The sequence below is a fragment of the Maniola hyperantus genome, chromosome 15 (assembly GCF_902806685.2).
Source record: "Maniola hyperantus chromosome 15, iAphHyp1.2, whole genome shotgun sequence".
Lineage (NCBI taxonomy): Eukaryota > Metazoa > Arthropoda > Insecta > Lepidoptera > Nymphalidae > Maniola > Maniola hyperantus.
Genome location: NC_048550.1, coordinates 13535867 through 13562179, shown reverse-complemented (window position 1 = coordinate 13562179; position 26313 = coordinate 13535867). Strand labels below are relative to the sequence as shown.

Sequence of the window (26313 nt, the reverse complement as noted above, 5' to 3'; positions counted from 1 at the left end):
ACTCGAACCACATGTTAACCATCGCATCGTCTTGTAAAAACAGCCGGCTAACAACAAGATAGCCGGCCGCGGGCGAAGTAGGTATCCGTCTAGGTACATCTACTGTTTTACCGACATGACGCCGAACAAATCCGTTGTAAAATTTTAAGGTTATTGTAATTTTTCCTTTGAAATTATGGACGTTAACCACTTATATTTGTGTTTTTACTCGTATTTAATTACTTCTATTTAATTCTTATATCTTTATTCTTTTGTTTTCGGCACTAATATAACAGTTTTATGGCACTATGCTTATTCACTTTTGCACTGTTTTCTTCCGTTATTCATAGGTTTTCTTGTAAAATTTTATATAAAACTTAATTTCTTTTCCACTATTTCACGCAATTGTCCATGTAATATATCCCATATCACACTGTAACTATTTTTAATCGTACAAATAACACAGAGATAATGTTTGCGTTGCGCACTCCAGCGCAAAAGCAGCAACGCAACACTTTTTGTTTGGTGACCATGTACTTTTAAAGTTCACCAAATGGCCCAAGGTTTCGAACATTGTTAGTCAAGCACCTTTGATGTTACTATGGCTAAAATATAGCCTAAAATATACTTAAACTAACCTTGCAACATGGATAGAAACTCGAACCACATGTTAACCAGCGCGTCGTCTTGCAGAAACAGCAACGCAACACTCTTATGTGACAGCACATTATTGAAGTCGGACACCAACGGCCAGTAGCAATGTTCCTTCATGACCCTCTTCGTACAGTCTATCACATAGTGGAAGTTCTTATCCGGGTCGTGTAACGTGTTTTGAACTAGGATCTTCCCCATCATCAGTCTCAAAGATAGCACCATAACGTGCAGTAAATGCAGTTGTTGTACACATCGCAACGCGAGCGCCTCGTTGGAGAACAGTTGGACCGACATGTGGACGACACGGTTGGACAGTGTGTCGGGGTCCGCCGAGTTTTCTAGGACTAGGGGTATGCGAGCGTAGTGCATCACGAATGTTCTTGTTAGGTGCTCCTGAAATTAAGAAAATTTTAATCAGCTTAGATTTTTGGGATAACATACTATTTTTATTTTATTCAGATAAAAGTCAGCCCTTGACTGCGATCTCACTTGGTGGTAAGTGATGATGCAGTCTAAGATGGAAGTGGGCTAACCTGGAAGGAGTATGGCAGTTATTATTATAGAAAGGGCTAAGAGCCCTCGCCCACGGCGACTTTTTGTAGCGATACAGAAGCGATGCTGTCGCGAAGCGCTCGCCAGCTGTGTGCCGTCGCCCACGGATTCAGTCGCGATACTGTCGCGCTTCTGTCTCGATGCAAACGAGAAAAAATGTTGCACTGATGCTTGGTTCTCCATTCACGCGCCACCCTCCCTCCGTTCTTCCCCCGATGTCGTCCGACACGGTCGCGCGTTTGCATCGATACAGTCGCAATGCAGTAGCGCGTTACAAATGCGACTAACACGCGTTAGTAGTGATGCTGGCGTGTGTTTAGTAAACGCGCGACAGCATCGCTACAAAAAGTCGCCATGGGCGAGGGCTCTTACTTGTATCTGAATTTAAACAAATGTAATTCCTACCCTAATGCAGTGGGTGTACGAGTAAATACGAATTCCACTTGCACTGATGGGAGGAGCACGGCGGGGTGATTACGTAAAACGTTGCAGTAGCGACAGCAACGCGACAGCAGTAGTAATGCGACAGTTCATTTGCTGTCTCTCTTCTTCTTCGTCTTATTTTGCTTTGTGGCTATTGCTGTCTCTCTAGCCGGACGTTTGACAGCAATGATCGCGAGATTTACGCCTGTCACAAGCCTGTCACGAGATACGTTATCACCCCGCGGGCAGTGGCGTGCACAGGAGTTCAAGCCAGGGTAAGCATTTAGGTATGAACTTATTTTACGGCAGGTTATACTGAAAATTAAGCATTGATTTATTATAATGAGGGTAAGCAGTGCGTTTATGCTTATATGAGCTGGACGCCACTGCCCGCGGGGTCTATTCCGAAATATTTTACCTTATAATCCTGATCTGGTAGCATGTTGAGCAGGAAACATACGACATTCTGCGGGAACTCGTACTTGAACGTCCAGAATATGAACTCTTCGAGTAGTGTGTTGTGTTTCAACCGGGGCGCCAGCGCTGGGAAATGTCGGTATCTGGAATTAAAATAAATATTGGTCCGCGAGTCGGATTCAAACACGAAATTCCGCACCGTCGTACAAGACATCTCATAGGTACCAGTATAATAAAAATTAGAAAAAGTTAATGACGGACAGCGTCATATTGATCGTTTGTCCAAAGGTTCACTAAATGGCCCAAGGTGACCATTTTTAGTTTTTGTCGGTCTGTCAAGAAACCTATACAGGGTACTTCCTAGGTGTCCTAGAATCATGAAATTTGGCAGGTGGGTAGGTCTTATAGCAGACATTCGGGTTAAAAACTGAAAACCGTGAATTTAGGGTTAGATCACAAAAAAAATATATATAAATTGTGGTCATGAACTAATAATTAGAATTTTCAATTTTAGAAGTAAGATAACTATATCAAGTGGGGTATCATAATTATGAAAGGGCTTTACTTGTACAATGTACATTCTAAAAAAGATTTTTATTTATTTTTAAGCACTATAGTTTTTGATTTATCGTGCAAAATGTCGATAAAATACGATTGTAGTACAGAACCCTCAGTGCACGAGTCTGACTCGCACTTGGCCGGTTTTTGTCATGTAACCACAAATTCAGTTTCTTTACTTGTGCTACATTGATACCTGCTAAATTTCATAATTCTAGGTCAACGGGAAGTACCAAATAGTTTTCGTTTCCCCAAATTGACAGTCACAACAGAGAGACAGACAAGGAAGTGATCCTATAAGGGTTTTGAAGCCTCAATAGCTCAACCGGTAAAGGAGTGGACTGAAAACCGAAAGGTCGACGGTTCAAACCCCGCCCGTTTTGTCGTACCTACTCCTAGCACAAGCCTGACGCTTAGTTAAAGAGGAAAGGGGAATATGTCATTTAACATGGCTAATATTCTTTTAAAAAAAAAAAATCTTTCCTTTTGAGGTTCGGAACCCTAAAAATATCAATCCAATCCAATCCATCAGCCTGTTTGCGTCCACTGCTGGACATAGGCCTTTCCAAGAGCGCGCCACCAAACACGGTCCTCCGCCTTCCTCATCCATCGTGAGGTCATCGGTCCAGCGGGCTGGGGATCGTCCCACACTGCGTTTACCGGTACGCGGTCTCCACTCCAGAACACGTCTGCCCCATCGGCCGTCGGTTCTGCGACAGACATGACCTGCCCATTGCCACTTCAGTCCGCTAATCCTTTGTGCTATGTCGGTCGCTTTTGTTCTTCTGCGAATTTCCTCGTTCCGGATTTTATCCCTGAGAGTGATACCCAACATAGCTCGCTCCATAGCGCGCTGAGCGACTTTTAGTTTGTGGACGAGGCCAACTGTCAGTGTCCACGTTTCCGCTCCATACGTCATCACAGGTAGGACACAAAATTTATATTGATATACAATAGTTACTCACTCTTCAGGCGGGTCCGGTGCGGGAAACGAGTCTATGGCCAGCTCGTATATTTTATGCGACACCGCCATGTAGCGGCCATACTCTGTGTCGGGGTGTGGAGGAGATACCAGGTTAAGGTACATCTGAAAGATAACAAGTAGATTTTTACTTATTACAATGCTAATAATCGGATACAGTAGCATCCAAACTTGTCGGCGGCTGAGAAGTTAGTCACAGGTTGCGTCGCAATTACTGTATTTTGGATATCAGCGGATATATCGCTTACCTACACAGACCCGCTCTTATAGCTTCTCAGCTGCATTTAGAATGACATTTCGGATTTGTAGAGCGTTGTCTCTGTCACTCATACCTATGTGACGTTTTGTCAGTCTCAACGACAGAGACAACGCTTTACGAAATAGCTATCTCTTTCTAAAGGTCGATGTACAATATTTTCTGCCAGGTACTTAATCTAAACTTAATCTCACAGCTTGTTATGATTAAAAACTAGAAAAGTATAAAGCTCAGAACACACCTGTGGGTTGATGAGCGCCTTGGTCATGGCGGAGCGCATGAGGTCGCCCATGTTGTTGAATTCCATCAGCATCTGCACGTAGCCCTCGCACTCCTGAACGGCTGTTCTGTAGCTCTCCGAGTTTGATACGCCCGTGCTGGAAACCAAATCAAATACGCTATAAGATAGTTACGCTATAAAAGTGACGTGATAACCTAGTGGTGGACGATTCAAAAGTACTTGTAAAACATGACTTTGTCCGCGTGGATTTAGGTTTTTTGAAATCCCGTGGGAACACTTCAACTTTCCGGGATAAGTAGCCTATGTCCTTCCCCGGGATATAAGCTAACTCTCTACCATTATTTCATAAAATCGGTTGAACAGTTGGGCCATGAAAAGCTAGCAGACAGACAGACCTACAGACAGACAGATAGACAGATAGACAGACAGACAGACAGACACACTTTCGCATTTATAATATTAGTATGGAAGTATGGATTTATTTGTTAAAACACCGTCCTCCTAGTTGGGAGGTCGGGGGTTCGATCCCGGCACGCACCTCTAAGTTTTTGGAGTTGTGTGCGTTTTAAGCATTAGGGTAACTGTAGTAATAGAATGATGTGATTTTTGTTTAGCGGTAGTTTTTGTTAGTATTATTATTATTATGTCCGCTAGAATACTATTAAAGAGAATAGTTAAAAATCATGATTTTTACTTATTTTTAACATATTTAATTATTAACGTCACGCTGAACGGAAAGCGAATAGTGACGTCACAATGCATCTCCTAAAGGTCGATGTACACCGACCATCGACAGGTAAGGTAACTGTACTAGATCGCGCGCGCCCCTTCGTAGCCTCGCCCCCCTAGGCACGTGCCTAGTTTGCCTTAGGAATAATCTGCCTCTAACTAGATACCTGTTCTCCCTGAAATGCTGCAGCAGACGCAGTATGAGGCGCGGCATCATGGCCTCCGCGACGCACATGAGCTCGGCGGGCGCCGTGCCCGGCCGCGGGAACCTGTTGCCATGGTTACTGCAGAAGCTGGAAACAACACAAACACAATATTATTTTCGTACCACTTGCTCAAAAAAGTGACATTCAATGCCATAAAAAGCGTACATAACAATAGTCATTTTTAATCTGTTAAAAACAGGGAAAGAAAATTGTACTGAATTTCATTCATCCCCTAGGGAGAGAATGTGATTTAAATTTGGAATACTTAGGTACCGAAATTTATACTGAACTTTTTTTTTATTATTCAGATACAAGATAGCCCTTGACTGCAATCTCACCTAATGGTAAGTGACGATGCAGTCTAAGGTGGGAGCGGGCTAACCTGGAAGGAGTATGGCAATTTTTATTAAACCCATACACCTTTGGTTTCTACACGGCATCATACCGGAACGCTAAATTGCTTGGCGGCACGGCTTTGCCGGTAGGGTAGTAACTAGCCACGGCCGAGGCCTCCCACCACACAGACAGACTACATCTGTGTTTTTTTTTTTAAATTACAAACATAAAGAATGTTTAACAAATCCAATTTAGACACAGCAAAAACCACAAAGGTTTACACGATTGAGTTTGTATATAAAGCATTATACATCTTTTTGAAAAAGGAATACGCATTTATTATGCAGTTATGATTATTAAATAAAATTACGAAAACCGACAAGGCCGTATGAGATTGATGCCTTTGCTTTTCCGACAAAAAAATATTAGTCTAGGAATTTGCCGCGTTTTTGTTTTCTTCAAATACATAAACGTTAAGTTTATTTTAATTTATTTTTATAAATAAGTTAATGTTCTAAAAATACGTTTAATAAATGCTTATCTCATATTATTATTGTGTTAATTTTTTCGCAAATGGTACGAAAAGTAGAGTATTTACCTCGGTGATAAAGCTGTCTTAGTCTTGGGTGAACTTAAATCCCTCGCTACTCTCAGGACTCGTCTTAAATTCCTCGCTTCGCTCGTGATTTAAGTTTTTAACACCCTCGCTACGCTCGGGAGTAAACCTCGAGTCCTTCGTTCCGCTCGCGATTTAAATCGTCACCCGCGACAGAAGACACTGCTTTATCCCTTTACCCAACCACCCATTAATAATCTACTATTATAAATGATCAAACGAACTTCCAAGTGAAGTTCGATCATTATTATATGAGTTGCTTCATTAGAATATATGATTTTATACACTGTAGTTTCCCTATTTACTTGGTAACCTCGCACAATTTTAAAGATTTATTTTAAAACAATTCAAAACGTATTTCCGGCGTACTCGCCCCCACTACGACGCCTCGGCTTTAGCTCATTATTTTAGAGTATGTAGTGTAACTTGTACAAAACTTTCTATTATTTGGGATAAGCCATGCATCGGGGAGGGAGGGAGATCATATATTCTAATGAAGCAACTCATATAATAATGATCGAACTTCACTTGGAAGTTCGTTTGATCATTTATTATACATTCGTTGCTTCATTATTCATATATGATTTTATACACTGTAGATGTTAAGAGAAGAAAGTTTTGGAATTAAAAGCATAATTTGTTATTATTATGATTTTAGATTTTATGATTAATACACAAATCAGCTTATGTATTTTAATAATTATATGTACCTAGTTCTTATTAATCTAAGTAACTAGTTCACTGTCCTAATCAATGATATTGATCAAGTCTTATCTTAATTTATTGATACTTGATTACTGATCGGGTGAATTCCCCTTCGTCCAGGATAATTCTGTTGTAGAATTGGGCAAAAGAGTCAGAGGAGCTAGTCCAGCCTGTGGTCTTGCGAATAGTTCTGATAATGACGTCAGCAGAGCTCGCGGCCGAATACCTACGGCGATGTGTACACCGCTCTCTGACCGGACTTGTTTCATCCGTCTACCGATGGACTGCGTTATCGCAGCTTTATATTATTATGATCGCTTCTGTGTTAACAGGAGCGTATTTGTTCTCTCAGGTCTTATATTTCTAGTTATAGAAATGTAATCTGAACTTATCACTAATAAATTTTTTAGTGATAGGTTTTTCTGTATCTATATACTATATTATATAGTTTTTTTTTTTTTTTTTGTTGTATTGACCTGTAAATTTAAATACTAAAAAATGTGAAAGGACACTAGCTGGGCAAATACTTATTTTGTCTAAAGTATGGCAGGCACAAAACTGGTCGATCTCTACCAGGTGCAGACGTTTCTATGATGTCTGTTATCATTATTTTGGCACCGGTCTCGGAAAACTTGATAGTCGAGCTTGATAAGAGACAGGTACCGAGTGCTAAGGAGACTACAAGTTAATTCGTGGCCTTTTCGAGGATAAGCTCGGTATTAGGGAACCATGTTGAAATAAAGTTTAAAACTACTTGTGGATCCCAAGTGCTCGAGTAATTGGATTTTATAGGCCTCGATTTGTATGCACCTTTAAGAGGGCGCTTCACACACTCGTCTCAGCCGATGTTATAAATATAAATGCTGACAAAGCAGAACGGTGAGGATTTAGACTGCCATACGCACAACTACTATTAAATTGTGTTGTTAGGAATGTAAGTATGATTTTTTCGAGGGCTCGAATACGTCAATGTTGTTCTCGATGCAATATTGCCACCACAGCTTAAGCGACTTCACAGTACTGTCAGAGACCGAAGCTATCATTAGCGTAGATGATGCTGGACAAACGCCTTTTCGGAGAAAGGTTGCCGCAGAGCCTCGCGACAGCCCGGGTGAGACGCTTGTACAAGGGATGATGATCTCTGAAACGAGATTGCAAGAGGTGTTTTTGGGATTTAGATAATACACATCTGAAACTATTAAGTTTTGCAGTAGCGGTAACCACGGCTGCGAAGGCCAGTGGGGATATACCAGTATACTGCTTTATACTCCCTTGCTTTATCATCAATGATTTTTCTAAGGCATTTAAGTATTAGCGAAAAGTTAGTCAGGATTTGTTTTTCATGGAATACATCTGGAACACTTCGCATCGTCAGGTGATGCGAATAAGTCTATCTCTGGTTGGCCAAAATATTGTTGATATCATGGAAAATCATCATCTGGATTGATTACTCTGGAAGCGGCGTCGTCGTCGCGGTTTTCTTTGATGTTCACATATTTACGATGCGAATATCCAAAGTCCGCATTGTTCACCCCATTTTCAAAGTAAGTACTCTAGCTAAATCGTGTAGGTGGGGATATTGTATGCCCCCCATATGGTTCATATAGTTATCTATGCGTAGTAATAATGCACAGTCGGTTACATTGCTAGCAAACGACCTCAAGCCTAGAAGAGCGGCCATTAGTTCCAAATAATTAATATGGTTCGCTTTTTCTGTGGCTTTCCATCTGCCACTAACTTGGTTCTTTTCACATACAGCCCCTAGCCTATTCTAGACGCGTCGGAATAGGTCTCGAGTTGAAGTTAGGTTGTCATATAAAGTTGGATGTAGTATCAATATTTAAAATCTACCAATTTAGATCATCTAATATAACGTTTGACAGATTGATTTTTGCCTCGTAATTACCATATTTAAGCAGGGCTAGGTATTTTTGCCGCTCTAAGATCTTAGTATACATCCATGTATACTTAGCTACTGGACAAGCTGCAACTAAAACTCGATAAGACGGGTAAATTCACGAATAGAACTCTTGGCTGTCAGTTTAGTAAACTTGTGACCAACTCGGCAATTTTACAACGCTTATCGGCGGAAAGATACATGCTTATAAGACATTTAGTGTCCTATACGAATCCTAGGAACTTGAAGGATTGTCGCGGAGTTCAATAATTACAGACAATGCAATATCTTTAACGTTTCGTTAACATTATCTAAGCACTGCTTACATGTTTCGCTGATACACAGAATGTCATCTAAGTAACATACCGACTGAAAGCCCCGATTTCTTAGATATGCCAACACTTCCCTCATGATCTTAGTAAACCTACGTGGGGCCACTGATAAGCCAAACGGAAGGCCATTAAAGCCGTACGTAAATATTTTGGATGAATAATATGAGACTGAAAACAAAATCTTAAGTAAGTACTTGCGGTCAGAAGGCCGGACAGGTACGAAGAAATAATATGCATCTTTAAGATAGATGGTAGCTAGGTATCCATCACGTGGAATTAATTTACATGCAGTTCGGTAATCCTCCATTTTGAAATGCTCGTTACTAAACGTTTGTTACCGTTGTAACGGTTGTTTTGGAGTAAGAAATAGGTAGGTACCTATCTTGGATATGAATTGATCTTTTGTCCTTTTGCACTCCGATATAGCCCCTAGTGCAATTAATTTATTAATTGTTTCAAGTATTTTGTAAGTTTTCCGAATGTGAAGAACTATTTTGAGGTAGGTACATATTATAGACTGGTTTTCTACAGTTCTAAATGGTATAGTATAGCCATGTTTAACCCAATCTAGTACAACACTATTATTAGTTATTTTTAACCAACAATCATAAAAATGGGTAAGACGACCTGTATGTACATGTGCTAGTGATGATTCTGCGTTAGGGCAGGGGGCTTCCACTGAGTCGCAGCTCGCTGCGGCTGCTGCGCTGACGCTGTGTAAGGGCGGCGAACACCTAAGGTCGTTGGCCTCCTGCGGTGGTCTCCGCTCCCCTCCCCCCCCTGCTCGCCGGGTACCGAGCCGGCGCATAGTTTCCCCGGTAGGAAGTTGCTCGAGAGCTGGACGGCTGTGGTGTTTTTTTTTTTTTTTTTTTTTGGTTTAGCAGGTCTTTTGGTGAAAAGACCCTGCTTCTCGATAGCTTTTGCAGCCCTTATCTTCTCAGATAACGTTGAGCCAAAAGTTAATCATCTCGCTTGGATTCGCTTATTATATTGTATAAAAACGATTTATTTAAACTGGAACTTATCAGTCTTATTCTACTTTGAGTTGCTAAATGATGTGAATCAATTAGCAACCTGCATCTGCTGAGATGTTTTGTTGTCGCTCTTTAAGAGCAAATCAATACCCCTGTTGAAGGCAGTGATTCCTGCACTCAGCTGTTGCTGCGTTCCGGACCATGTCCAGTATCGCGGCTCTGCGTTTAGTTTAGGCGCCTGCAGGAGCCTATATAGTTGTCTGGGATTAGGCATACCTTTCCGGAGTAAAGGAAGCCACAATTTTGATAAATTGTCGTGAATTTTTCTCTGTAGTCTGGTGAGTCGGACGTAGACTCCCCGAGGGCATCCACTATTTCTGGGCCCAAATTTGGCAAATCACTAGTGAAGGTCAGGCCCAGCCACGCCCTCATTTTAGTCGGCGCTATCGTTAGATACCGGCCCCGCCTCTAGTGTGATTTCTGGAGCAGCTACTGCTGACTCGGGATCGTGTCACAGTTGTGTCCATGATCTCTGTTATCTAAGATTACAATTTTGTAATTTTATTTATGAAAATAAAAAGTTGAGGGTAGATCGAAAAACGGAAAATACTTTGAAAAAGACTTTTCCTGATCGCAGAGGAACGTTACATCTATTTTAGATTGTACGTATGTTCTGCTTAGGTCATCGTTGGAGACTCGCAGTCAACCCCGATGCCTTACCCGTTTTATAATAAGTGGGTAGGTATCTTGTTTCGGGATATGTCAAAGTTATTGACTCGCAGTCAATCCCAGTGCATTCCAAAACTTATGTCTGCTTAGGTCATCGTTGGAGACTCGCGGTCAACCCCGATGCCTCATTGGTCGTACCCGTTTTATAATAAGTGGGTATCTTGTTTTGGGATATGTCAAAGTTATTGACTCGCAGTCAATCCCAGTGCATCCCAAAACTTATGTTCACTTTCACTTCACTAAAAGGCACTTTAAAGAAACACTTTACTAACCTTATTCGTTTCTTCTTATTTTTCTTGCGTATTTCTCAATTTGAGACTGCGCACTTCTTTTCGGCATGGTGCTCGGAAGGCGCGTGCGATAGTTACCGCGCACAAAAAAGGAATGAGCTAAAGCCGAGGCGTCGTAGTGGGGGCGAGTACGCCGGAAATACGTTTTGAATTGTTTTAAAATAAATCTTTAAAATTGTGCGAGGTTACCAAGTAAATAGGGAAACTACAGTGTATAAAATCATATATGAATAATGAAGCAACGAATGTATAATTTTTATTTTGTTTATTTGAAAGTAATCAACAGCGTAATTACATAGTTATTATTTAAATCTAAATCTTAGCTTACTTCGAAAATTGAAAATACTAATTATTAGTTTATGACCACAATTTAATTTTTTTGTGTGATATAACCACAAATTCACGGTTTTCAGATTTTTCCCCTTTTTATAATGAATAATGATACACTATGATAGCTATTAAATTCATCTATTACCCGCAAAGTCACGGGCATCATCAGTACCCTTATTATAATTAATGCGAAAGTGTGTTTGTTTGTTGGTTTGTCCTTTAATCACGTCGCAACGGATCGACGTGATTTTTTGCATGGGTATAGATAATAAACCTAATTCAACGCAAACGAAGTCGCGGGCATCAGCTAGTTTTATAATATGGGTAGTGATATAGCTATTAAATTCATTTATTACCCGCAAAGTCACGGGCATTTAAGAATAATAAGAAAATCATCGATTACACACAGATAAATCCCATAATAACTAGTCCTGTATATTTAGCGGCATAGGCGTAGGCAGTGTTGCGTCTTGCGTGACGTCAGACGCGTGACGTCACGCGCCCTCGCGGCCCCTTTTACGGGTCGATGGTGCCAGGAGGAAACTGCATGCCTGAGTTTTCCATAGTGTGCTCAAAGATGTGTGGACTCTGCCAATCCGCACTGGAGTGCAGCGCAGCGCAGCTCAGGTGCGTACAGACCTTTACCCTTTCCCTGCAATTGGTTGTTGGAGTCAGTGGATAACTCACCCGTCCTCCCGCATGACAGAGTTGTCGCCACAGTCGCAGGCGCCGCCGGCTTGCGACAGGAACATGTTGAAGTCGTGCGTGGAGTGGTCGCCGCGGTGGAAGCACTCGCGACATATCGACATGCACGGAGAAATACCACAGGTGCGGCATCTGTACGCGACGACGCGCGGTATCCACACGAGACCGCATTTGTCGTGTTGGTCGTAGCTCCGCACTGTAATAAATGAAAGAGACCTGTAGGGCGATTGTCTAAAACCTGCATCAATCATTATTACAATCTGTGCGATTCTTGTTGCAACAATGCATTGTAGCCAATAGTGAGCGAGCGTTAACCAATCAGAGATGATTGCGATCGTGACATTGCAGCTGTCATTCTCCCGCAATCGGGCAGCAGTTAAACATCAGTTCAATAATATAAGGAAATAGCATATAATGACAAGATATGCCCAAGCGAATATTTTCGCGGTTTTGGAACCAAATAAATCAGCGCCAACGCTTAGATACTAATGAACGACCCGTTTAAAATCCAGGACGTCACTGAGGTTGCATTGGTGCTAAATAAACATTTTAGGACCAATGAGTCTGTGCCACTTTGCTTGTTCAATGGCCCTTTCCTTATGAAGTAATATATAAGTCAATGCATCAGACCCATTTATCTTAGTTTTCAATGAAAAAAATATTGCACAGCACTGCTAAAAATATGTCGGCTTTTTTATAAATAACTAAGCCTGTATAGTCAGCCGATCACTTATGATCTAATATTTTTGTTGAGTCATGACTGGCCGCTCGGTTTCGAAGACAAGCCAAATGATTACCGAAAACATGGTGTCTATGTATGTACATAATATAATACACGACCAAACTGCCTGGTCATCTTCGATGATTATTATTGTATTGTAAACTTAGTTATTCAATTATACAAGGAAACAACAAGCTTTCTTTGCTATAATTTGCAACAATTTTTTAGGGTTCCGTACCTCAAAAGGAAAAACTCAACCTCATGCCCGCCTCTAGGCTCAGTAAAGTTAGCAATTCATTTGCTCGTAATTCCATACGTTTCTATAATAAGCTTCCAGAAGACATATTGGAGATGTCTCTCAACAAGTTCAAAGTTTTCATAAAACGTAAACTAATTGAAAAATCCTATTACAATGTAAAGGATTATTTAAATGATAAGCAAGCTTGGGAATGAGTTGCTTAACGACTTTGTGATAGTTCTAATAAGTTTCAATAATTTTGTAAAGTGGTGATAGTAAAAAGAATACCCGGCTGAGTTTGTTGTGGGCTCTTCTCAGACCTGGGCGCGTTTGGAACCCTCGTAGCTTTAGTTTTAAGTTTGCGTAATAATTATCACCACTATATCTTACAAATGTAACACCATACCAGACCATCAATACGAGTAATTTATTACCTATTTTGAATAAATCATTTGACTTTGACTTTATAGATCACTTTGTTGTCTGTATGTCTGTCTGTCTGCCGGTCTGTCAAGAAACCACTATGAACCTACACCAAGAAATAATAGAGTTAGATGCAATACGTTTGTATGGAGAAGCGTATCAGAGCACAGACTACCACCTATGGACGCCTAATAGCCGGACATCCCCGATCGCCAAGCTTAGGCAGTTGGCTTAGCGCAAAAGTCAGCCCACGCCCGTTCGGTACCCTCATTCCGCACATTGTCTTGATTACGTGACTTTACAGTCCACCAATTACAACAAAGCATTCTCCCCTCTCCCCCCGCCAACATTTTACGATTTTGTTTTCATGCAAAACCTAGTATATGCGTACTCTTGAGGTTGAATTCTCTGAAAACCTTAATGTACATTATGGTACAAGTGTGTAATGTTGGTGATTACCGCTGAGTTAGGTGAGGGTCTTAAGATAGCCGAGGACGGTAATCACCAATACACACGACTATCATACGACGTATTTCAACACACTTGTGAAGAAAATAATACTAATAATTATTTATTTGTACCTACTATTGAACAAGATCTTTTTGTATCGAAACTTTTTTAAGAACAAAGCAACTCAACCAATAAAATAAACAAAAAACTCTATAACTCACTTGTGAATAGTAGCAATGAAAAAGTACCAGTTTGATTATAAGTGTCATTGAACTTTCTTAAGAACAAAGCAACTCAACCAATAAAATAAACAAAAAACTCTATTTAACTCACTTGTGAATAATAGCAATGAAAAAGTCACAGTTTGATTATAGGTGTCATTATGTGCTTAATTGCGGTGAAATTAGAGCCACTTTATGAGCAAGTGTGTTGAAAAATATAAAACCCAACATGTATAAAATTAAGTAAACTGATAGGTAGACTGATGTGGAGGGTTTACTAAGTTGGGAAATCTTGCAGTGTTATAATCACTATTATTATCATCATATCACAAAAACAATTAACAGCATCGTGCAACTACTTGTGTGTCTTGACTCTTGACGTTATCCAACAAAGCGTGTAGGGTTAGCATTGTTCGTCTTTTCTCCGGATTTTTCCCCTTTGCGTCATTACTAAATTCGATAAAATTCATATAAAAAAATATCAAGTTCATCCCTTTCGTTAGCCCTGGACTTTAAGATAAGATAAGATAAGATTTATTTATTTGCTTTCATGTACATTTACATTAATTGATGGTGGGTGCTTAAAGCTAAATATAAGCAGTAAATGAGACCCTGTCAGGGTATTGCAAATACAATTTTAGGTACTTACAATAAAATGATAAATATTAAAGATACAATAAAAGGTTACAATTTAGAATACAATAAGAATAGGATTAAAATTATTAAATTATTATTACTACTACATATTAAATATCATTCATTTGCATGCTTATACATATATTATATTATGAGAATGTAGACTAGAATTTTTTTATAAAGCAAGATTAGTTCAAAATAAAAATAAGGTCAAAGTAAAATAGTATTAAATAATTGCTGTCATGGTCTGATTAAGTATCTGTCAATAGAATAAAATATTTAATGCATTTATGCTGAGTCGGAACCTTTTTTTTTCGGGTTGTGCCACACATGACATAGTTTATTCAGCTGCTTCTTCTACTTGAGGTGTTTTGACTTTACTGCTCAAGTTTTAGAGGCGCCGGGATAATCTAACCCGTAGATTTAACTGGTAATGTGTGGCACAGCTTTAAAAAAATAAACGTTTTTCTTTTTTATTCTTCTTTAATGATCTGCTGCTACGAAAAGGATCGTTTGTATTTTTGTCTAAAAATCTTGTGCTCTTGCTTACCGCCGAAATTAATAATAATCAATCTGTTTGTAAAACTCTCGATAAATTGCTTGGCAACGTTTTTATTTGAAAAATAAAGTATTATAAAAGTATTATACTTTTAAGAACTTAAATAAAAAAGAAACCCGACTGCACTAAAGGCAAAACTTGATTTTTCAGCGCTAAAGAATAACTCAGTCGGGGTCATACAAAAGTAGACTGAGGACTGAAATTTGGCATGCAGATAGCTATTGAGACGTAGACATCTGCTAAGAAAGGATTTTTGGAAATCCAACCCCTAAGGAGGTTTGAAATTATCCCACACGGACGAGGTCACGGACATAAGCTAGTCTAAATATATAAAAGGAAAAGGTGACTGACTGACTGAGTGATCTATCAACGCACAGCTCAAACTATTGGACGGATCGGGCTAAAATTTGGCATGCAGATAGCTATTATGACGTAGGCATCCGCTAAGAAAGGATTTTAGAAAATTCAACCCCTATGGGGGTGAAATAGGGCAAGACATTCTGAACCAGTGGTAGATGCATCTGACGATTCAAAAATACTTATAAAAGTTTAATTGAATAAAAAATATTTTTAGTTTAGGGGTTTGAAATTTGTGTAGTCCACGCGGACGAAGTCGCGAGTGTAAGCTAGTTACATATAAAGACCCTGAGGAACCGGAATGTCCGGAAGTCATATGATTTATGGTGTCCGTATTGGCAATTACAGGTCGCGTGCGCGGCCGCAACGTTCTTGCACATAGCCGTTTATAATAACATGTTCTACGCTATTTTGATCCTTACACCTTCGGGTTAGGGTTCATAAAGGGTTCGCTGGGGTTGCGCGGTGTGGATGGTTATTGCCCTGGCTGTCACGCCGCGATGATATTCAATTGACATTTCGCTATCCCATTTTAATGAAAGCTGGTTTTTTTAAAAAAACGGATAAAAGTCATGACGTCTCAAACGTGAAAGGTCTTTCTTTTCTATAAACAATTCTAACAGATACAGTTGAGCCTCAATAGCTTCAACGGGTAAAGGAGTGGACTGAAAACCGAAAGGTCGACAGTTACAACATGGTTAAAATCCTGCCCGTTGCACTATTGTCGTACCTACTCCTAGCACAAGCTTGACGCTTAGATGGAAAGGAAAGGCGGAATATTAGTCACTTAACATGGCTAATATTCTTTTAAAAACAAGAAAAACAGAAGAAAAAAAGAAAGAGGTATATCAGTACCCTTATTATAAATGCGAAAGTATGTTTGTTTGTTGGTTTCTTGGTTTGTCCTTCAATCACGTCGCAACGATGCAACGGATTGACATGATTTTTTGTATGGATATAGATAAAGACCTGGAGAGTGACATAGGCTACTTTTTATCCCGGAAAAACAAAGAGTTCCTATGGGATTTTTAAAAATCCTAATTCCACGCGGACGAAGTCGCGGGCATCAGCTAGTAGTCTATAGATAGTAAACAATTAAAAAGTTTTCGCGACTGACAGCTGATTAATGTTAACTGCTTAGAGCGGTTAGAGCGATTTACACACTCATCCGATCCGAATCCGTGAAAATAGGGATATAAAAATTATCTACGTCTATGTCATAACTCATAAGCGACCGACATAGCTCAAAGGATTAGCGCGCTGAAGTGGCAATGGGCAGGCCATGTCTGTCGCAGAACCGATGGCCGATGGGGCAGACGTGTTCTGGAGTGGAGACCGCGTACCGGTAAGCGCAGTGTAGGACGACCCCCCGCCCGCTGGACCGATGACTTTTTTTTTTTTTTTTTCCGCTGGTAAAATTTTTTTTTTTTTTTTAATAGATATAGCGAGCAAGCGAGCAGGCGGGTCACCTGATGTTAAGTGATTAAATGCTATTAGGCATGCCGCACAAGGGCGGGTATGTGGGATTCACTCGCGGTTTTTTTAACCGCCATCAGCATACCCATTAAAAAACTCAGCGGTGCCGTCCGCGTCAAGTATAAGACGTCTCAGGATCCCGGATATCGGATGCGACTGAGACGTCCTGGCGTTGGGCCGGCACAAGTTTACTCCCAATGCCTAGGGCAGGAGAAGGTGAGCATACTGTCTCCTTCTCCTCCCCTGTCTTCTTCTGCGGAGCGGGTGGGCGTCGGCGTCCAGCTCTCGTTCCCGCTCCGCGGCCTCCTTCAGTGATAGCTGGACCGATGACCTGAAGAAGGTGGTGGGGAGCGGTTGGATGAGGAAGGCGGAGGACCGTGTTTGGTGGCGCGCTCTTGGAAAGGCCTATGTCCAGCAGTGGACGCAAACAGGCTGATGGATGGATGGATGGATGGATGGATGGATGTCATAAGCTACCATACAAATGGTTCTATGACTACTTCAGAACGTATTTTCACGGACTCGGATCGGATGAGTGCGTATCGTCCAGTCCTTCAGTGTGTACGTCAGAACCATTTTTTATTAATTGAGAAAACAGTTTTTTACCCTCCTAGCCTGATAGGTCTTGTCCAAGTCCTTAAAACTCCCGCCTAGTAACGAAGCGAAGTCCTCAGGCCTCAATCAAGATGATTTATTCAGCCAACATGACTCCGCCACTTCAATTAATCCTATCTCGACTCGCCATCAATCTCGCAAGTTATCACAGCTTACACGCAGAAGGGAACTAATTTAATATTATGGTCCCTATACATATTCACCCAATGGACATAGAAATACAAAGTTTTTCAATTTAAATAAACTTTTACAAGTGCTTTTGAATCGTCAAATGAATCTACTATTGGTTCGGAATACCCTTCCACCCAGAAGACCAGGAAGAAACTGGGCGGTTGCTCTTTTCAAAGATTCTATATTTTACAATAATATCAGTACCCTTATTATAAATGCGAAAGTGTGTTTGTTTGTTGGTTTTTTGGTTTGTCCTTTAATCACGTCGCAACGGAGCATCGGATCGACGGAATTTTTTGCATGGGTGTAGTTTAAGACCTGGAGAGGAGAAAGGCTACTTTTATCCCGGAAAATTTATTTATTTATTTATTTATTATTCAATTATTATAAAATCAAAGAGTTCTCACGGGATTTTTAAAAACAATCCACGCCAACGAAGTCGCGGGCATCAGCTAGTAACAAAATAAATAGCTAAAAATTCCCCTTAAATAAATGCCCTCATAAGGCCCTTATACAAGTGAGGGCCTAAAAACAAACACTCCAACGCAGAGTACATAATTACTTAGGGTGAGATCTATAAAGCGCACTCTGACTTAGCTTATACTTAAGATAGAGTTAAAACGAGACAGATCTATATCTCTCACATAAATCTATCCCGTTTTAACTCAATCTTAAGTCTGAGCAAAGGCAAAGCGCGCTCTATAGATCTCAGCCTTATAAACAACTAGCGACCCGCCCCGGCTTCGCATGGGTGCAACGTAGATACTAATGTGGTGTCATTGCCTCGGAAACTCAAATGAGAGGTTTTTTTGCCGACCTAATTCACATTATTTCAATTTCTCTAGGGATCTCTAATTTTTTGAGAATTAAACTATAGCTATAAACCTTCCTCTTGAATGACTCTATCTAAACCTTGGTGAAAACCGCATTTAAATCCGTTGCGTAGTTTAAAAGATCTACGCGTTCATACATACATACATACATACATACAGACGCGGGAAGCGACTTTATTTTATGCAATGTAGATTGTAGAGATCTATCATCAAGATGCAATTCAATTACTCTTCGCCGCAAAAAGATCGCTAGTTCCTGGAAGTTGTTTAGTTAGCTCAGGGGAGCGCGGGGAGGATCGGGCACGTGTTACGATCAGCTGTTAGCGGGTGAACGCACGGCGCGGCCCGTGCACACCGCCCGGCAAGAAAAGCGCTCGAGTCAATGCACTGCCGCTGCTTAGCTATCCTACAGTTTACCTAGAGTGAGAGAAATGTCAGTTTGATCCTGAATCGACGATATTTCAAATTTTGGGTTATAGTGACGTAAAATCAAAGAAAAATAGCCTATTCATAGGCTACCTAGCGTCAAATGAAGGAACATTTGACGCCTTCCAGTGACGTCGACGCCTCGACGTTTTGTTACAAGTTGTAAATGTCGTGAATTGTGGTACAGTCAGAGCACAGTCAAAGTTCGCTCTATAGATATCAGCCTCCTCCATGAATTCACGGATTCTGTAAAATACGAATCGCATGAGTACGAACCGTATACGGATGAGTGCACAAACACGCTAAGAGTGCCGTGCCTGCCAAACCATTGATGTCAGAACAACCCCTTATAGCTCCATCTGTCAAACGATGCGTGTGAGTACATCTTATCTTATAAATATATAAAAGGAAAAGGTGACTGACTGACTGATCTATCAACGCACAGCTCAAACTACTGGGCGGATCGGGCTGAAATTTGCCATGAAGATAGCTATTATGATGTAGGCATCCGCTAAGAAAGGATTTTTGAAAATTCAACCCCTATGGGGGTGAAATAGGGGTTTGAAATTTGTGTAATCCACGCGGACGAAGTCGCGAGCATAAGCTAGTGTAAGTATAATAATATTATTTGTAAGTGTTTATGAAATTTCAATTTTTTTTTGAATAGTTAGTACAGTAAATTACATCGACCTTTAGAAGGAGATAGCAGATTTGTAGAGCATTGTCTTTGTCGTTGAGACCAACAAAACTCATATGGGCATGAGTGACAGAGACAACGCTCTACAAAGCCTTAATTAATGTCATTCAAAGGCTGGTGTACATTACTTTCTGCCGCGTACTGCACTTATACCACATTTTACCGACAGACTTTTACTTAGACAGATTTTAATGTCGCAATGTTTTTCACTTGAAGAGCTGACTCTAGATGTTAAGGAGTGAGGACGAACTTGAGTTACGTACGGTCTAGTAAGACGACTGAACTGTATGATCGTTAAACTGTGGCACGGGCGAGGAAGACGAAGACCGCGAACGGGTTACCAAAACGAGACAGAACTTGCGCTGCATTTGACATACGGTGGCAATAGCCGATAGCGTGATGTGAAGAGTCAAGAGAAGATCGATATCGATCGATACCAGACATCAAAAACATATAACTATAATAAACAACAGATTGAGATGGCAATCGGGGAGTGAACGCCACGCACACCCGCACGGCCGGTGCGGGCGAAAAAGAGGGTTAAATAGGGGATGAAAGTGTGTATGAAAGTCGGTCATCTTTTAAGTTATTTGCATGAAAATTGGTACTTCGGTTGTCGGTTATATAAAAAAACCGGCCAAGTGCGAGTCAGGCTCGCGCAATGAGGGTTCCGTACTACAGTCGTATTTTTTCGACATTTTGCACGATAATTCAAAAACTATGATGCATAAAAATAAATAAAAATCTGTTTTAGAATGTACAGGTTTCCTTTCATATGATACCCCACTTGATATAGTCACTCACTTCGAAAGTTGAAAATACTAATTATTAGTTCATGACCACAATTTAATTTTTTTTGTGTGATCTAACCCTAAATTCACGGTTTTCAGATTTTTCCCCAAATGTCAGCTATAAGACCTACCTGCCAAATTTCATGATTCTAGGTCAACGGAAAGTACCCTTTAGGTTTCTTGACAGACAGACTGACAACAATGTGGTCCTATAAGGGTTGCGTTTTCCTTCTGAGTTATGGAACCCTAAAACTATGTATGTATGTTGGTATGCCGCCGCCTATGCCCGCTCGTGACTACTGAAACGGCTCAATAATAATTATCAACTAATTACCTACTTATTATTATAAAATATGGGTTAAATTTAACTTCACCTGTTAACTGCTTAAGCCTTAAGTAATAAAAGTAGGTCACAAAAAAAGGTTGCAACCTACCTAGATATTAAAATTAACCAATTAAGAACTTATTTATTTTACATGTTCCCAATGTCATAATTTAGACCAAGTTAATTTGTGTTTTTGATATCGAAGTGTGCTATGTGCTATAGATAGAGTTGCACCTGCATTTCGTATTTTACACTTCCTGAATCGATTTAATTATTTATCAAAGTGGTTTATTTTATCGGAGACACATCAAGAACTTCTCGATCGCAAAATGCACGCACTCCTATTAAAAGCGTACGGCAGACGCATATATACTCGTACATACAGGTGTAACCAGAACTCTGGCAAAAAAAAAACCACAAAATAAACGCGAAAAAAAACGCGGGGAAAATTCCTATATTTTGTAAAACTTCACGATAGGTATATTGCAAATAAAACATCTGACTGACGCAAGAGGTCAACGAAAGTTCCGGAAGTAGGCCACTCGGGGTCAATGCTGTGTCGTAGGCGGAGCATTGACCCGAGTTTTGCACACAGGTTTGAAAAATACTAAATCACTAAAACTACAAAATGAGGCAAATGGTTATTGGTATTGGATTGTGTTTAGGTAGTATAACAATAACGCTAAGTTTTTGCTAGCGTTCTGGTTACACCCTGTTTTATAACGAGTAAAATTGAGTGTGAGCAAAGTCAAAGAGCGGGCTATAGATCTCAACTCTAGATGAACCTACCTAGATCTTAGAAGTAATTTGGGTCACCTGCAAGTTACTGGTGGTAACTGGTAAGTAACGTAAGGATAGGACGATGACATCGGCGGCACGAGACAGGTGGCAAAAACAATAGTGGCGCGCACACCCACTCTATTATTAGCCGGTTATAATACGCACGCGCGGACCAAAATAAATATTTAATTAGGCTTTCAAAATGGCCGTCATGAAAAATTAAAAACATTAAATAAATCGGCCAAGTGCGAGGAAGACTCGCACACGAAAGGTTCCGTACCTTCGTACAAGAAGTAAAACTTTTTATTTATTTTAATTTTCATGCCATTCGTTTAGAAATCACTACCCATATTATAAATGCGTAAGCATAGATTAATTATTGGTTTCGCTACTGCGAAAGTGTGTTTGTTGGTTTATTGGTTTGTCCTTCAATCACGTCGCAACGGAGCAACGGATCAACGTGACTTTTTGCATAGGTATAGTTTAAAAGACCTGGAGAGTGATATAATTATATAGGCTACTGTTTATCCCGAAAAATCAAAGAGTTCCCACGGGATTTTTAGAATATTTAGGGATTTAGGGATTTTTAGTCGCGGCCCGCGGGCATCGGCTAGTCTTAATATGTAAAAGGAAAACGTGACTGACTTATCTATCAACACACAGCTCAAACTACTGGACGGTTCAAGCTGAAATTGGGCATCTCTGTTTGGCATGCAGACAGCTATTATGACGTAGGCATCCACTAAGAAATGATTTTTGTAAAAAACCCTTAAGGGGTAAAATAGGGGTTTGAAATTTGTGTAGTCCACCCGGACGAAGTCGCGGGAATGAGCTAGTTATATATATTAGTAATAGGGTTCCGTTGGCACCCTTTGGTTACGGAACCCTAAAAAGTGTTATTTGTTCGATGGTACGGAACCCTTCGTATGCAAGTTCGATCTGCACTTGACCGATTTTTTATCAATAACTAAGCATTCCGTTGACCTCGCTCAACGTTCAGCAACCAGGTCAAGACAACCAACATCAGTAATGATCGTTGCGGCGCCGCTACCGGGCTTTACGAGCTCGTTCAACATGTAAACAATAGCTTGACGACCTCCCTGGCGCAGTGGTGAGTGCTCTGATTTTTTTTTTCGTACACTAAGTATAGGTGCCAATTAAATAGTCGTACTTGAACTTTACCGCAAGACACGTCGCAATAGTATTTTTTAGGTGCAGTGGGGCGCGCGACGCAAGGGAGCGGAGTACACCAGCCCGCACCCCGCGTTCGCCATCTGCATTAGTGTGAGTGCTACATGCGTACACAGTACACGAGCGCGTGGAACAATACCTGTCCGCACTTGACCGATCCGCACTTTTCCGATTTTTAATTATTAATAACTAAGGATTCCGTTGACCTCGCTCAACGTTCAGCAACGAGGTCAAGACAACCAACATCAGTAATGATCATTGCGGCGCCGCTACCGGGATTTACGAGCTCATTGAACACCTAAACAATAGCTTGACGACCTCCCTGGCGCAGTGCTGAGTGTTCTGATCTTATTTTTTTTTCGTACTCACGTTGCGTATGGACGCCCTAACCAGCTTATCCATGACTAGCTTATGCTCGCGACTTCGTCCGCGTGGACTACACAAATTTCAAACCCCTATTTCACCCCCTTAGGCGTTGAATTTTCAAAAATCCTTTCTTAGCGCATGCCTACGACATAATAGCTATCTGCATGCCAAATATCAGCCCGATCGGTCCAGTAGTTTGAGCTGTACGTTAATAGATCAGTCAGTCAGTCAGTCAGTCACCTTTTCTTTTTATATATTTAGATGATGACAATGATACCTTCAAATAACTCAGACATGTCTGTAAACACACGTCTCTCAGATAAAAGCATTAACATAAAACACACTGCTCTCAATAAATTGCCTTATCTTCACAATAATAACACAATCGCAATGCATTCTTACCTCACTCAGTAAGGCAGCACATGACTCACTGTAGGCAAGGTTGTGCCTCACATCTGTTGTGACATTACCATAACAAAAATGGACGTATAGGGGTGCACTTGTTGTTCACAAATGGTGAATCAAAGTTCTTACATAATATTATACAGTACACTAGCTGATGCTCGCGACTTCGTACGCGTGGATTTAGGTTCTTAAAAATTCCGTGGGAACTCTTTGATTTTCTGGGATAAACTCTCCAGGTCTTAAACTATACCCATGCAAAAAATCATGTCGATCTGTTGCTCTGTTGCGACGTGATTGAAGGACAAACCAACAAACAAACACACTTTCGCATAAATTTATAATATGAGTAGTGATATGGGTAGTGATTACTTACTTATTTTATAACAGTTACTATTACTACAGTCATTAATATTAATTATATTTTATTAGTACTTTGGCACATGTCTACATGGGTGTTCCCCAACTAGACGGGACCTAATCCACTCTTTTTTTTTCGATACAAGTTAGCTCTTGATTGTAATCTCACCTGGTGGTAGTGATGATGCAGCCTAAGATAGAAGCGGGCTAGCCTGGAAGGGCTTTGGCAGTTTTATTAAACCCATACCGCTTTGGTTTCTCACAGCATTGTACCGGAACGCTAAATCCCTTGGCGGCACGGCTTTGCCAGACAAAAAGTTCTAGTGCTATCCTTTAAATGATACCACAGTTCATGTTAGAGAACAGTTAGAACAGTTAGAGAATATTCCTACATTTGATGCTAGGTAGAGTATGAATCGCCTATTTTTCTTTAATTTTACATCACCTACCCTAATGTTTGACATATCATTGATTCAGGATCAAACTTAAGAGTTCTTTCTTTCTCTCTAGTTCAGTCTAACAATGTGGCTAATTCTACAGTGTACACAATCTCTAAAATAAACTAAAATGGCATGTCTAAGTCTATTGCAATCTCTTTCATAATGTTGCTTGCGGAAAAGGATAGCACTAGATTTAGACCTGTTAATTTAGTTCAGTTGAGATTGTGTACAAGAGAACCTGCCCCATTACTGCATGTGGAAAAGAATAGCACTAACCAGATTTAGTCCTGTCATTTTAAGTTTAGAGATTGTGTGTACAACAGAATTAGCCACATAATGAGATAATGTGGCCATATAGGGAAACAAATGGTGAAAACTTATCAGACCTGTAATAATAGCTGTTAAGGAAACTCATTCCCAAGCTTTCTTATCTAAATATATATCACTGGCTGATCTATCAACGCACAGCTCAAACAACAAACTATCGGGCTGAAATTTGGTGTGCAGGGTTCTTGATGATTCAACCTCAAAGGGAGTAGGTAAAGGAGGTTTGAAATTCGAGTAGTTCACATGGACAATGTTGTGGGCATAAGCTAGTCATTTGAATAATCCTTTGGGTGCATTGTAATAGGATTTTTCCATCAGTTTATGTTTTATGAAAACTTTGAATTTGTTGAGAAGAAAGAAAAAGGACTGATACAATGCCATTCACCTTTTGTTGGAAGCTAGCATCAAGTTAAATGGATCATAGCCTACAAGTAGTGAGTCAAGTCGTTGTTTGAATACAGGATTTATGTTTATTCTTCTACTGGGTACTATCATAGCAGCATGAAGGCATGTTCTAGGCAAACCAAGTCTAATCTAGATTTCATCATTGCTTTCCATCAGGCATGATTACAGTAAAGTACAAAGTGTCCTAAAAACATTCTTATAGGACTGGATAATGTCAACAAAATATCTTTTAATACCTAGGTATACTGATAGTGACTGTAAATTTTAGTTATAAATGTTACTTCTAGGTAACATAATGTGATTCCAAGCTTTTGGCAAAGTTTATGAAGTTTGTAAATAATAATAATGCTCTTTGTGAAAATGGTATGAGTCAGTACATAAAAAGTACAAAAGTAATGTGTAAGAATTTGTGCAGTAATGCTGAACAATGAATGTAGCTACCTAGACGTTTGAGAAGCGAAATTGCCCCATCATAATCAACAACAGATAACCTAGAAAGGACTATGACATACAATGGATAGTACAGTTATTATGAGCAACGGTTTACATACCAATTGCGGCGAACTCGTCAGGTGTGCGCCCGCCGGCGAGGAGCCAGCGACACCAGTCTATGGTCTCCCACTCGTCGATAGCCTTCCCAGGGTTCAGCAGGACGTCCAGAAGGGGGCCTAGGTACTGCGGATACCCGCTCACGCAATCCGCATGGATATATGCCGCAGCACCCCTTTTGCCCTTCTTCATCAACACTTGAGGCACTTGAGCCGTTGTATTAGACATTTTTTCAGACTTATATCACTATTCACACCAACCAATAAACTATACACATAAGTCACTGTATATTTCGGTCACTCACGGAAGAAACACCATTACCAGTTTTACATAAGGCAATGAACTGCGGTCCGTAACGCATCCGCGGTCGGACATCGTGGTTGCGTGTTTAACGTACCATCGTGGAACGATCCAGGAAGTGCTAAATTCAACGCGTGAAATATTACTTTGGGATTTTTGAACAAATTACGTTTAAATTATTTAATTTGTAGATAAAAATAAAAATAGAGCAATGCAGACACAACTCAGCCATTCGTTTGGGTTGCCATATGTGAAAAAGTAAAAACAAACACCATACAAACAAACAGACCTTAATTTTTAGTGTCCCGACTCCCGAACGTGATGTGGTTTATGATCATAACTC

General features: G+C 40.3%; 1 protein-coding gene across 1 annotated transcript in view; it reads right to left on the bottom strand.

Annotated features, from left to right (window-relative positions):
- Window positions 1-26205, bottom strand: part of Ubr3 (Ubr3 ubiquitin ligase) — a 95565-nt gene extending 69360 nt beyond the window's left edge. Inside the window, exons 1-7 of the mRNA XM_034976395.2 lie at window positions 25673-26205; window positions 11894-12107; window positions 4959-5084; window positions 4063-4198; window positions 3549-3670; window positions 2027-2168; window positions 618-1026 (exon numbers count right to left, since the gene is read on the bottom strand). Of these exons, the coding sequence (XP_034832286.1) occupies window positions 618-1026; window positions 2027-2168; window positions 3549-3670; window positions 4063-4198; window positions 4959-5084; window positions 11894-12107; window positions 25673-25898 (1375 nt within the window). The 5' untranslated portion in view covers window positions 25899-26205. The remainder of the gene's footprint in view (window positions 1-617; window positions 1027-2026; window positions 2169-3548; window positions 3671-4062; window positions 4199-4958; window positions 5085-11893; window positions 12108-25672) is intronic.
- Window positions 26206-26313: the final 108 nt, after the last annotated feature.